At 34.2% G+C, this 14794-nt stretch overlaps 1 protein-coding gene across 1 annotated transcript in view; it reads right to left on the reverse strand.

Moving 5' to 3' along the window:
* Positions 1-14794, reverse strand: part of Rok (Rho associated coiled-coil containing protein kinase) — a 484157-nt gene that overhangs the window by 418044 nt on the left and 51319 nt on the right. The window contains exon 4 of the mRNA XM_090392113.1: positions 93-174. Coding sequence (XP_090248239.1) covers positions 93-174 — 82 coding nt within the window. The remainder of the gene's footprint in view (positions 1-92; positions 175-14794) is intronic.

The following is a 14794-nucleotide window of genomic DNA, read 5'->3' on the forward strand; positions in this document are numbered from 1 at the left end:
TATATAGTTGAGACAAGCTATCAGAATTATAAATATCTAATTATTTATATACTTAATATTATCATATATTATTAGATATTACTAAAACTTACACCTCTGAAGGAAACTTTCAATGTTTTTTGTCCTCCTGAGAGCCGGATGATCACAGTCCAAAACCATTGCCTGAACAGTGTCCTGAATAATACAATTCATTAATGTTTGTATATGCTTGATTTGAAAGACAAGAAGTTATATGAATATATAAAAATGTACATAATATATACCAGTAAATGTACATAATATATCAAAATTTCAATTTTCATCATGCAACAAAAGATTCAAATAAGAAAATACTTATATGCTACTACATTACTTCATGTTTTGCATTATACATACCTTTTTTGGATGTTGTTTGCTGTCTCCTTATCCCAATATGCATTCATCTGCTGTTAAGCTGTTATAGGAAGGGGGGTTAAAGCAATGTGGGGGGGATTATTTGAAAAAACTGGGTTTTTTTTATATGTATAAAATTATTATTAAGAGTGGGTAGAGTGTGCTTTTATTTAGGGAGGGGGGGGAAGGATCTGAAAATAAAAATTATTTTTTAGGGAAGAGGAAGGATTGATGGGAAAAGGTCAGGGTGGGAGTAATGGGATGTTAATCGTTTCAACAGTGCATCGTCTTTGAAACTCGTCAGGGGGAGTGGAGGCTATGTCATGTCAGCTTGGTGTTTCTGTCTTTGGTGTGCTTCTGTTATCTCCTATTGGTCAGAGTCGTGATCTAATTTTAATGTTATGGAGCTTCCAACTTTAGGAGATTATGTAGGGTCAGTGGACATTTTATGGCTATCGTTTCCGATATTCTAAGCATTGTTTCGTTATCTTGTATGCCTTGTCAATTTGCAGGGTATGTCTCTGTTCAAGGGCTTGGCCTGCTATTTCTGTTTTTCCTGTACTTTGCATTCTGTTTTTTTGTTGCATTTTTTTATTGTTTAAATGTTCAGGAATAGGAATGTTACAGTCACGGAAGTATTCTTGTAGTCTTTCTTGCCCATAGAGACCTGATAGTAGAACCTGTATAGGTGACATCACAGTCTTTTTGGCAAGGATATTTGTAAACTATGTTGTGATGTTCTAATATTTCTTTGTGTGTGTGTGTATGTGCGTGTATCAGATTTTGTAGGTTTTAGAAGTGTTGCCAATTTTTGGTTCATGGTGAACACCAGCTTATAGTCAGTGTGTTTGAAAACATACATGTATTTGTAGGCTTTGTATGTATTCTGGATGAATGGCAGTTTGATAAATTTTTTTTGTGTTGGGAAGTTTGATTTGGTGTTTGGATTGTTTTGCTTGGTTTTTGCTGTTTTTTTGGCGTAATTTATTAGTTGGGTTGGGTAATTCCGATTTTGAAAAAATTTGCGTTAGCTTCTTCATTTCTGTGTTGAGATAATTACAGTTAGTAGAAAACTTGTAAGCATTTATGAATTGTGTTAAGATGACCGATTTTTTAATCGAATAAAGATGGTATGAGTTAAAATGGAGGTAGTTTCCGATATGTGTAGGTTGGTGGAATATTTTCGTGATCAATTAGCCTTCATCTTCTACTACTAGATGGTACAGAAAGGTTTGGAAAAACTTGTGCTGTCACTCTTGACATTTCAAAAGCTTTTGATTATGTCTGGCATCGAGGACTGCTGAACAAACTGCCATCCTTGGGCCTTCCACCATTCTCTGTAATTGGGATACCAGTTTTCTCTCTGGTCATTATCTGTGTGCATGTCATGGTTGATAGCTCCCTCTCTCTCTCTTCGAGCTTCATCGTCAATGCAGGAGTACCTTAGGGCTCTGTTCCATCACTTATCCGATTTCTCATGTACAAACTACCTACTTGCAATCACCAACTAATCCTATCCACTTTTCAGATGATAGTACACATTTGACAAACCAAGAAGTGGATAGACATCTCAAGTATTAACACCATGTACAATTAGTGCCTTAAAGCTGATTTACATACTAATCTTTCAATTGAGAGAGAGGACAATCTGGTTACGATGAATGAAACCAAAACAATCTTGCCTCTTCTCTCGCAGAAGAGATCAACTCACATTCCCTTACCCTTAGTAATGCACAAATCACCAGATAAGATAAAATCTCTTTGCTTGGACTAACATTTATCTCCAGTCTCTCCTGGCACAAACACATGACATCAATAGCTTCCTTAGCATCCAAAAAACTAGATGTTTTCTTTCATTTGAGATGCTATTTTATACCCAACCAAATCTTAACTATATACAAATCCCAGGATTACTAAATAACTTAAGGAATTCACAACGTATACTAGAACATAAATTAAATAAAACTTTAATATTTATTTCCAATATTTCGGCAACGTCATGCTGCCATCTTCATGGGAACTTAAGATAAAGACACGTGCACGCAGGCACTACAAACAGCAAATGAGAAAGAAGTGAGGAAGCTACTGTTTTTCCTAAAGTCCTGATGGTGCCCCCTAGCAGTGTATTAGATGTTCTTGGCCTTCAGGCTGAAGTTCTCCTGATGTACATCTCCCAAATTTGGGGCAGTCTCATGCAACCAAATTTTCCCGGTGTTGTACTACCTTACCCCAGTCCTGAAGATACTTTCAGGCGCAAACTTTGTTTGCTCACACTTGGATAAAGGATTAAACTAATTTTATTATACTCTAACCAAGTGAAAAATAAACTTTCAAAATCTGGGCTAGCAGACCATGCTTTAGATACACGCCACAGAATACAGTGGAAGAAAGCCACAATGATACACTGCAGCAAGTTCAAATTTGAAAGACTATTCATGGAATCAGCCTCAGCCCTAAGAAACATGCCAAACCTCAACAAATTTGAATGTATGAGACTGCCCCAAATTTGGGAGACGTACATCAGGAGACCTTCAGCCCAATAGCTAAGAATACCTAATATAGCCCACTAGGGGGCACCATCAGGATTTTAGGAAAAACAGTAACTTCCTCGCTTCTTCCTCATTTGCTGTTTGCAGTGCCTGGGTGCATGTGTCTTTGTCTTAAGTTCCCATGAAGATGGCAGCATGACATTGCTGAAATATTCGAAATATATATTAAAGTTTTATTTAATTTATATTCTAGTATACATTGTGAATTCCTTGTAAATTATTTAGTAATTATGTATAATCAACATATAAGCCTTTCTACAAGAAATTCAAATCCAAATCTGCCTATGTTTAAAATACTGCTCACATGTTTGGGGAGGAGAACCTAAAACTTCTCTAAAAATTCTTGACACTGTGCAGAGGAGAAAAATTCAGCTCATGGACGATTTCTCTCTCTCTCTAACAGATTCACTTCAATCTCTAGATCAAACAATGGGCATGAATAAGTAGAGATGGCCATAACTGATCTCTATTTTATCAGAAACAGTTCCTTACAGTCCTATGGTACAATGAGATTTTGGAACCTGTAGTTTGTCCATATGCTGCTGCAATTAGCCAAGAATTCATTTTTATGGATGACAATGTTTGTCCACACTGCAAATTTGGTACAAGAGTGGTCTGAAGTATCGAACGAATGGACTGGACTGCCTGTTCACCGGATTTTAATCCAATCAAACATGTCTGGGATGCTTTAGGTAGGTGCATTTCTGCTCAACTGGTGATGGCTTCAAGAGCTCGAAATTGCTCTCACAGACGAGTGGGGAAATATCCCACAAGAACTGTTTAATCATCTTATCCGGTCCATGCAATCAAGATGTACAGCTGTTTCGGCTGTTAATGGAGACCATACGTCCTAATAAAAATTATTAAAAGCATTTTTGGCTATTCTTGTTAAAATTATTTCATGCTAAAATGTATAATTTGTTAAAGTTGTAATAAATATTGATTATTTAAACAATATCTCATCAAGTATACCTTATCCATAAGTAAGAAATATTTATTCATGTATAAAGTACCCAAATAGTTATAATTATTTGCAGAAATTTATAATTATCTGACAGAAACCAAAATATCCCCGTAATTGTTTTGAGCAGTGTGTGTGTGTGTGTGTGTGTGTGTGTGTGTGTGTGTGTGTGTGTGTGTGTGTGTGTGTGTGTGTGTGTGTGTTAAAAAATAAAACAAAAAATTCAAGACTGTCAAATTCCTTTCTAATATCCTCATTTCTAATAATTCTGCTACTGATGCCATTTGTTCATTCACATAATTTTCTGCTCTCATATCTGCAGCCTCCAGTTTGTGATGTGTTTCATTTCTAACCCAACTCACATCCATCAGTTAAAATTAGTCTGAACATGGCCTTCTATACTGCTAATTTAGTGATATTTTGGTTACTTTCTCTCTTTAACTGCATATAGTGCCAATGTTATCCATAAAAATAATGAATAACAGCGGGCACTATATGCAGTTGATGTGCAGGCTATTTCCATATAACATGGAGATCATGTAGCACCTTCACAAAATGATCCATACAGATGATTAATATGGACAATGAATTATTTAGATCAGTGTTTCTCAACCTGTGGTCCGCAACGATGGGACAGGTGGTCTGCAGGCAGACAAATTAATTAAATAAATATATATTTTTTAATTATCCAAAAAAAACAAATTAAAATTGAATAAGTAAAATTATTGAAATCAAATGGAGACTTAAAAAAAAACCAACAAATAGCATCAGAATGTTCAAAGGTATAAGCAATAAAACTATATTGTTGTTCACTTCATCCTTCTTTTATTATTCATCATTCTGCCGCTAAATTTGTAGTGGCAAAATGACGAATAATAAAAGAGGGGTGACGTGAACAACAATATAGTTTTATTGTCATAGACAGTATGGCAAGATTTCTTAAACGCCAGAAAAGTGCTGCCCGGGACAAATATCCCCCCCCAACCTCTGTAACTTAGTGGTCCATAGAATTGTTTTAGGCATTTTACTAGTCCTTGGGCTTAGAAAGGTTGAGAAATGCTGCTATAGATGATGCACTTGTATTTTCTTACACCTAATTATATCAAACATCTTCCTGGACATCCTAAGAGCTGACTTACAACTTAAGTATAAGGCTATATGTTGCTGTTTAATATCCATTTACACACCATATAATTGCATGAACAGCTTTTCATTTGGCATCTTATATGCCTTTTCCAGATCTAAAAAAACTTAAATACAGATTTCCATGATTTCTCTATTAGCTGTCTTGATGTTAAAAAACCTGATCCTGACAACCCTATTTGGTCTGCATCCAGCTTGTTTCCCCCCCCCCCCCCAAAAAAAATAGTTTCTCTTCCGCAATTTTTTGTAGTTTCTTAAGTATGCTTGCCTAAATCTGGAATACTCAAGTAAGGAACATGTTCTGTGATTCTCACATTTGGTTTTATTTCCCTTTTTACAAATGAGTACTAAGACAGCACTACTCCAATCGATTGAAATTCAACTTCTGACCAAGACTACTCAATAATAATTGAAAATTTGCACTACTCCAACTGAAATTCAACTTTACAACCAAGACTACTCAAATAATATCTGGGGATTTGTTATTTAATATCATCCAATCTGGCTGATTTGCCACATTTCAGGTTTCTTAAGGTATTTTTTTTTACCTCAAAAAAGTGATATTACTCCTGACTGCATTTCCATCTTACCATTTTCTATCACTTTCCCATATCTTATGTAACAGTATCTCTAGGTAATTACTCCTGGAATCCAGAATGTCTTTATCAATAGACCGTGTGCACCTTTATCATTTGACTCATTTTACAGAAATCTTGCCTAAATTTCTGTTCTTTTTCAATAGCCATGCAGAACATTTTGTCACCTCCATCACATTTATCTTCTACATTAGTGAATTTTCTGATAACCTTTTTTCAGCTACTTTTACTCACAGACTAGTTTCCCTACATTCTTCTCTATATTCTCCGAATGCATCTGTCGACTTACCAAAAACTTTTCATATAGCTTCACCAAGAATTTTGATATGTTTTTCATTTGTTTCAAACAGTTCCATCACATGCATCACTGGCTGAATCAATCTACCTTTTTTTCAGGTTTGGCGTTGGGTTGCTAAGGTTTGATTTTTGTTTTCAAACTCTCTTTATATTATATTATATAAATATCATATAAATCTTCTTCAGTGAAGAAGATTTATATAATTTCTTCACTGACATTTTAAAAACGTTTGTACATATTTTTCTTCTCTATCATTTTATCCTACTCAAAACTAAACGGTTATCACTTCCTATTTCAAACCCCCCTGTATACTCTTACATCCTGAAACAGTGTGAAGATATCACTATCATCAATAATATAGTTGATAACATCTTATTTATATTCTCACTATTTGAATTTATGCACATCATTTGTTGTAACATGGTGTCATTAATGACAAGTCCATATCCTGATTAGAACAGAAATCCAGCAGATACCATTCCTATTTGCTTTGCTCTTTTCCAAATTTTTTCCAAAACATTTCTAACATCAAGCATTTATTTATCCTAATCTTCTTCATATTTCTAAGAACAGCTTTTCCCCCCCTCCAGGAATCCAGCTGCACTTAACATCAACAGCCATCTCGAATTACTCAGAAAAACTGCCACATCCTTGTGCGAGACCAAGGAAGACACCAATAAGTTAACAATACTTATAAATTTCATATTTAATACTGGTTGTGATTTAGATATCCAGTATTGAAATGCCTTATATTTTATTATGAGTGAGCAAATGTATTACGGCTTAACTGAATAACAAGATTTTTCTGCATTTGTTTGTGCTCTTGTTGTGAACTCACATGTCAAATTCTGGTGTTTCTTCAGGAACAGAGAACCCAGTAAGACTTAAACATCCTCCAAAATTAAATTTCCATCATGAAATTTCTGATATGTATCCTCAGGGAGTGTACAGGATATTACAATAGTAATAATTGAAAAGGTTAGAACATTACTAACTTCCTATCAACAATTTTCCTCCAAATTAATCTGTTATCTGTCACGACTTTAATGTCATCATATCTTATATTTTAAAGACAAAGACAATGAAAATAGGTAGAATCGTTGAAACTGTCAACTGCATTGTGAACAGAGAACCTGTGGAACAAGTAAAACATTTCAGCTACTTAGGCACGATTTTTAGTGAAGATGGTAAATTAAATATGGAAATAGACAACAGAATCAACAAAGCTGGTATGCTAGGAAGTCAACTGAATAAATTCAAATGGAATAAGAGAGAAATTAGTTGGAACACTAAATTAGCTGTATAAAAGACAGTTTTCAAGCCAGTTTTAACTTATGATCTGAGAGCTGGGTCAGAAGTAAAACACTTGACCAAGGACTGGAGACAGCAGATATGAGAGTCCAGAGAAAGATCAGAGGCGTGAACAGATGGCATCAATGGCAATGTCATATTAAAAATGAGAATATTAGGAAAGAACTAGACATTGTCAGCATTCAGGAATGCATTAGCAGAGCTAATCTCAGGTGGTATGGTCACTTAAACATAATGGGCGGGGAAAGATTAGCAAAACAAGTGTTCTCTGCCAGGTTGGCAGCAAAATGACCCACAGAAGACCAAGATATAGGTGGATTGATAGGTGGATTGATACGGTACAAAGTGCCTTAGACGATAGAAATATAAGATCTGATAATGTTGGAGTCTTGACAAGTAACAAACTGATTTGGAAGAAAATTGTAGATAGGAAGTTAGTAATGATGTAAATTTTTCTTGTAGTGCTATCAATATCCTGTACATCCCTTGAGGGTACATGTCAGGAATTTGATGATGATGATATCTTATATTTCTGTCATCTAAGGCACCCAAGACTTTGGTCTTCCTCTGGGTCAGTTTTCCTGCAATTATGGAAAAATTCACATATGAAAATGAAAAAGATATAAACGTAAAAATTGCAAAATATTTTAAAATAACAGGTGTAATTAACTCCATATTTAAACCAAACCTAGTTCAAAAACAAACCAGGCTAAAAGTATACAATACATTAGCCTTACCGGTCTTAATGTATGGAAGTGAAATCTGGACAATAAAACAAAAAGACAAACAAAGATTAACAACAGCAGAAATGAAGTTTATGAGAAAAACTGCAAAGTATACCCTATTTGATCACAAAAGAAACGAAGATATTATGAAAGAATTAAGCCAAGAACCAGTAATAGAAAAAATTAAAAACTATAAACATAAATGGATGGAACACGTTCAAAGAATGAAAACAGAAAGATTACCAAAACAAGCCTTAAAGTATAAGCCATTAGGAAAAAGAAAACCAGGACGTCCTCTTAAACGATTCAACGATGACTTCTAAGGCCGGAACAGGCCATGCTAGGCCTAAATCCTTGATACGTATGATGATGATGAAAACTTTTCTGCTCCCATTCTGTTTAAGGAACCAATACCACTTGAAATTAACTCTGGGAACAGGGAGAGAGAGAGAGAGAGAGAGAGAGGAATTAGTCAAAACTCTATACTAGCTCTCTACAAGACAGTGTTCAAATCATTTTTAACTTATGGATCTGAAAACCGAGTTAGAAATAAAACACTTGATCACTGGAGATCACAGATATGATAGTTCTGAGAAAGATTATTGGAGTGAACAAATGGCATCAATGACAGTACACTCCCTGAGGATACATATCATATTAAAAATTAGGAATTACTAAAGAAAGAGCCATATGGATTCATTTGTGTAAAATTACATAGGAAAAGTGGAAATTAATGATCCAACATTATTTCAAATTGGAATGTTTGTATAAACTTATAAAAGTTTCATAAAATTTGACCTGGAAGCTTACGAGAATGCAATCCTCACCCTCAGCATACGTACCGACCAAGTGGTCACTTACGAAAAATATTTCGCTGACATTTGATTTATTTAGCATTGAATGACAGTTTTTGTTCTCTTAAGGTTTCTGTCTAGACTCTAAAGAGAACCCACTAGTTCGAAACAGCTATCAAGTAATTGAAATTTAAAAAAATGCACTAATAAAATCAAACATATGGGTGCTTAGGTAGTGGTCATGTTCTTTTAAGTAGTGCAAGCTAAGTCAACTCCGATGCCAAGGATTGTATTCTCATAAGCTCTCAGTAATTAAAAATGAGGATATTAAGAAAGAATTCAATGTTAGCATTCAGGAATGTGGTAGCAGAGCTAATTTCAGGTGGTATTGGTCAATTAAACAGACTTGGTGTCTTTTTCAACTGCGCCCCATACAAAATAATCCATGGGGTTAAGGTCTGGGGAGTTTGGAGGCCAAACATTTGGACTGGTGAAGTCGTAGAAATTTTCAGACAACCATTTTTGACTTTTCCCAGAGGTGTGGCAAGGGGCCGAATCCTGCTGCCATACATACGGCCTACCATTGGCTACCCTTGTTATCCAGGGCTTGACTACAGTTAGCAACTCCACGAACAAAGCCCGAATTCCAATGCCAGGGTTCTTCAACACCTGTTCCTGCAGATTTGCGAGGAATTCTGCTGTACGAACGCAATCAGATAGTCTGCTAGGGATCTTTCTTCTTGCTACATCCTCATAGTCACCATTGCAAGTCTCTAGTTCATGCCTGATTGTTTTTACTGTATTCAGGGAGCATTGGGCAGCAGTCGTAATATCCTTATTTTGATGGCGGGCACGAATCATCATGATACAAGTTATTCTCTTCCATGATTCAGGTGGGTTCCAGCTATCCATCCTTTCTGACATCTTGTATATGAATGAAGAAGGGTCCAAACTTTTAAATGAAGAGAAGTGTGTGTTAATACATGTAACTTACGGAAAAATATAATTAATTATAAATATGTCAAATTTATCCCGAACACCCTGTATATGATGTTAAAGATACCAAGCTATTTTAAACGTGGTTTTACTCCATTTCCTAAGTAAACAAACAGACAAACAAGTCAAGTTTGTGCCTGCACGTATTGGAAGTCTAGCTGACCCTCAAAGTAGTGCAAGTCAAGGCAACTCATGGTAAAAGTAGAATAAGCTCTGATCACTATTCTTAATATTTACCCTTGCTTTACCCTTAATATTTACCTATGCACAGCCCATCTCCTTGAGGAGATGTATGATGCTATGTATTAAAGGCAAGGGGCCATTACTTACCCAGACCGGTTTCGACCTTTATTGAGGTCTCATCAATGGGAGCCAGGAAATACCAAGATTTTAGTAAGTATTTTACCAGAACAAGTTACCATAAGGTGATTTAACCTTATTAAATAAAAATCTCTGGATGAGATATAAATGTAGAAAGTATTTTACCTTGGGTATTATACCCAAGGTAAAATACTTTCTACATATATATATATATATATATATATATATATATATATATATATATATATATATATATATATACCCACACATATATATATATTCAATGCTAACATTGAATTCTTTCTTAATATTCTCATTTTTAATTACATGGGAAAAGTGGATATTAAAGATCCAACATTATTTCAAAGCCAAATGTTTGCAGAAACTTATGAAAGTTTCAGAAAATTTGACCTGAGAGCTTATGAGAATACAATCCTTGGCATTACAGTTGACTTAGCTTGCACTACTTAAAAGAACATGACACACATCCAAGCGCCCATATGTTCGATTTTATTAGCGCATATTTTTAAATTTCAGTGACTTGATAGCTGTTTCAAACTAGTGTTCTCTTCAGAGAGCAAAAACTGTCATTCAATGCTAAATAAATCAAATGTCAGCGAAATGTATTTTTCATAAGTGACCTCTTGGTCGGTGCATATGCTGAGGGTGAGGATTGTATTCTTGTATGCTCTTAGGTCAAATGTTACGCAACTTTCATAAGTTTCTACAAACATCTGGATTTGAAATAATGTTGGATTTTTAATATCCACTTTTCCTATGTAATTAAAAATGAGTATATTAGGAAAGAATTCAATGTTAGTATTCAGGAATGTGATAGCAGAGCTAATTTCAGGTGGTATTGGTCAATTAAACAGATTAGGAGTGGAAAAGTTTTCAAAACAAGTTTTTTTTATATGGACTTGTCATTAATGACACCATGTTACAACAAATGATGAGCATAAATTCAAATAGTGAGAATATAAATAAGATGTTATCAACTAAATACAGTGGTCATGTTCTTTTAATTAGTGCAAGCTAAGGCAACTCCGATGCTAAGGATTGCATTATCATAAGCTCTCAGGTCAAATTTTATGAAACTTTCATAAGTTTCTACAAACATTTCGATGTGAAATAATATTGGATCATTAATTTCCATTGATGCCATTTGTTCACTCCAATAATCTTTCTCAGAACTATCATATCTGTGGTCTCCAGTCTGTGATCAAGTGTTTTATTTCTAACTCAGTTCTCAGATACATAAGTTAAAAATTATTTGAACAGTGTCTTGTAGAGGGCTAGTATAGAGTTTTGACTAATTCCTCTCTCTCTCTTATTCCATATAAATTTTATGTTTAAAGCTATTGTCTATTTCCAATTTAACTTGCTCTCTCTCTTCTCTAAAAATTAAGGCTAAATAGCTGAAATGCTTTACTTGTTTTATAGGTTCTCCATTCGGGGTACATTTGATGTTTTCATTATTTCTGCCTATTTTCATTTATCTTTGTCTTTTTATTGCTGATTTTCATACCAAATTTATTACAGAAGTTATTCAATTTAGTTGGGAAATCCTGAAGACTTGTACTGGATTTATTTAAAGAGTATGACATCATTTGCATAAATTATTACCACTTTCCTTCATAATATGATCCATATAAATGATTAATAACAGTGGAGATACTGTACACTCTCATCTCATGCCTGATTTAACATCAAACCATCTTCCTGTACCTCCTTCGATTCTAACTGCCGACTTAACTCAAATACAGATTATGTATTGTCTGTATTTGAGTTAAGTCCAATATAATGTTCCATTTACATCATATAACTATAGAAATTTGAACAGCTTTTCTCTTGGCATCTTACAGGTCCTTGTTAAAGTCTGATGATTTCTATTTGGCCTGAACCCAGCTCGTTCTTCTTCAAGCTTCTCTTCCACAATTTTTCTTAATCTTTTCTTAAGTATACTTGTTTAATCTTACCAGGAACCACTCAGTAGAGAAATGCAATTCTCACATTGTTTTATTTCTCTTTTTATACATGAGTACTGTCAGAACTCTACTCCAATCATCTGGAATTTGAACCTATGATCAGGCTTTCTGAATTATGCAGTTTAGCTGCCATTAAACTTTTATAGCTTCATATTTTAGCATCTGGTCAAATATCATCTACTCCAGCTGCCTTTTCACATTTCAAGTTTTTGACATCTTTTTCAACTTCACGTGTTGAAATTTCCTACTACAGTTCTGTTACTGCTTGTTTCATTTAACATTCTTTTAAAATAATTACTCCAGATACAAAGGATATCCTTATCTTCAGTTTTCACGTTACTTTTATCATCTTTGACTACTATTACAGTACTCTCTTTCCTCCATTTCTAAACTTTTTCAACAACCTCCAGAATAGTTTACCACCTTCCTGATATTTATTTTCTATGTTCTTATCAAACTCTTCCCATGAATTTTGTTCAGCTTGTTATAGACAGTGCTTTGCTTTCTTACATTTTTCTCTGTATTCTCAGAGCACAAGCTGAATTACTTGCCAGGAACTTTTAATAAGCTTTCTTCTTCTCTTGACTGTCTCTAACTTCCTGAGTCAATCATGGCATTCTGATTTTCCTATCCCTGCAGACAACTGGTTGAATTCTGCCAGATTATCATGTTGATTAATTCAACATGATTCTCTGGTTGAATTCATCACTGTTTTCTTCAGGATATGCCACTGAATCTTCATAGTTTGGTTCTTGTTTTCAAACTCTTTCATTTTTTCCTGAATAATGTTTGTATATTTGAGTTTACAGTTCACTTCTGAAAGCTGCTAAACTCTGACTCTGTTTTAAAACTTTCTTATACACTTTTCAATATGATATTCAATTTTTTCCTGCTCAAAACTAAATGATCACTTTCAATTTCAAATCTTCTGTACTCATGTCCTGAACCAGTGTGAAGTTAATTTTTTTATCTTTTAATGATATTGCATAATACATTTTATCTAGCAGGGATTTTTCAACTTTTTCAAATCAATATCTCTCTTAAATATCACCACTGGTATATTTTGAATACTCCAGTTACTATTTTCTGTATACTTTCATTATACTGATAAGGAGTTATTCCTAAATTATGTCTTTTTCTTGGGAAGGGTGAACTACTGATCCCATCACAAAGTAACAAGGGACATTTCTGCCCTTATATATAGCTAAATATATTTATATTTGTATAATACAATTATATAAAATAACATCTGCACAACCCATATTTTGACTTTTTTTTTTTTTTTTTTTTTTATGTTGGGCCCATATGCGAGAGGTTGGCTGGTCTACCTATAGTACGTTAGTACCGTATATATGGGTAGTGGGTTGGGAAAGGAGAAATTTGTTTACATTTCATTTAAAAGCCTGCATGCTGTATTCCTTGGGAAATACGTCAGGAGGAAAACTATTTCACAGTACCACAGTAGCAGTGGATGGAGGAGGAGGAAAAGAAACTTGTTCTATGGGTTTCAAGGTGCACTGTGAAAGGATGTTGGGCGGCAGCTGTACGTTTTTCAATGGGCTTAGTACAGAGTGGGTGAATTATTGATGCTGTTTCGGATGAATATTTTCCATGGAAATATTTATAGAATATACAAATCGCAGAGACCAAGCATCTATGTGAAAGTGAGGGGAGTGAGTTTGTGAGAGATGGGTCATTTATCAATCTAATTGCTCTCCTCTGTATTGAAGTCAAGCATTTTGAGGGAGCTTTTAGGATCCCCACTCCAAATGTGAGAGCAATATTCGATTGTCTACATATTAATCAATATGTAGACAATCAATACTGTTTTAATGTATTCTATACTGAATCTCCACGGTTTGGTACTTGTTTTCAAACTCTTTCATTTTTTCCTTTAAAAATGAAAGAAAATCTTTATTCTGGGAATAGAGATTTTCTTTCATACCTGCATTTTCATGTGCATACCCTCTGCAGTGAAAATGAAAATTTTCACAGCAGATTTTTGTACCAAATTTGTCACAAGTCTGCAAACACTCATGGAGATTTGGAGATTTATTTGAGAAGAATATCAGATTTAATGCCACTTTACTTAATATAGTCCATAAAATTAAAAATTCTAAATAAATTTGAAAAAAACTTATAAACCCTTCCACTATTTGATTTTCAACAAGTGCTTGATATTTATATTCTGAATGCTGCCGTTTTATAATTTTAACAATTCTTGTTTTTAAACTTTTATTTTGAACTAACTTCAGAATTTAAAATGGTCAACATCAAATTTCTGATATGGATCCTCAGGGGACGACAAGATATTATGATAGTGCTACGTGAAAAAAAATCACATCATTACTAACTTCCTATCGACAACTTTTCTCCAAATCCATCTCTGTCAAGACTGCAATATTATCAGATCTTATATTTCTCCCTTCTAAGGAAGAACCTTGTATAAATCCACTTAGATCCTCATGTTTGTGTGTTTCCTGTCATCTTGGCCACATATTGATCACTTATTTTGCTAACCTTACCTCTTCCATTCTGATTAAGTGACTATACCACTTGATATTAGTTCTGCCAACACATTCCTGAATGCTAATAATGTCAAGCCCTTTCCTAATATCCTCATTTTTAATATGAGGATATGAATTTCAAAGTTACTGAAATTTATTTCCAAGTGCAAATTTATCTATTCACTTCAATGTGCCAAATTCATTTCAAAGAACAAGATTAAAAAATTTAAATT

Source organism: Typopeltis vanoorti, chromosome 4 (assembly GCF_054136105.1).
Source record: "Typopeltis vanoorti isolate ZY-2024b chromosome 4, IOZ_Tvanoo_1.0, whole genome shotgun sequence".
Lineage (NCBI taxonomy): Eukaryota > Metazoa > Arthropoda > Arachnida > Uropygi > Thelyphonidae > Typopeltis > Typopeltis vanoorti.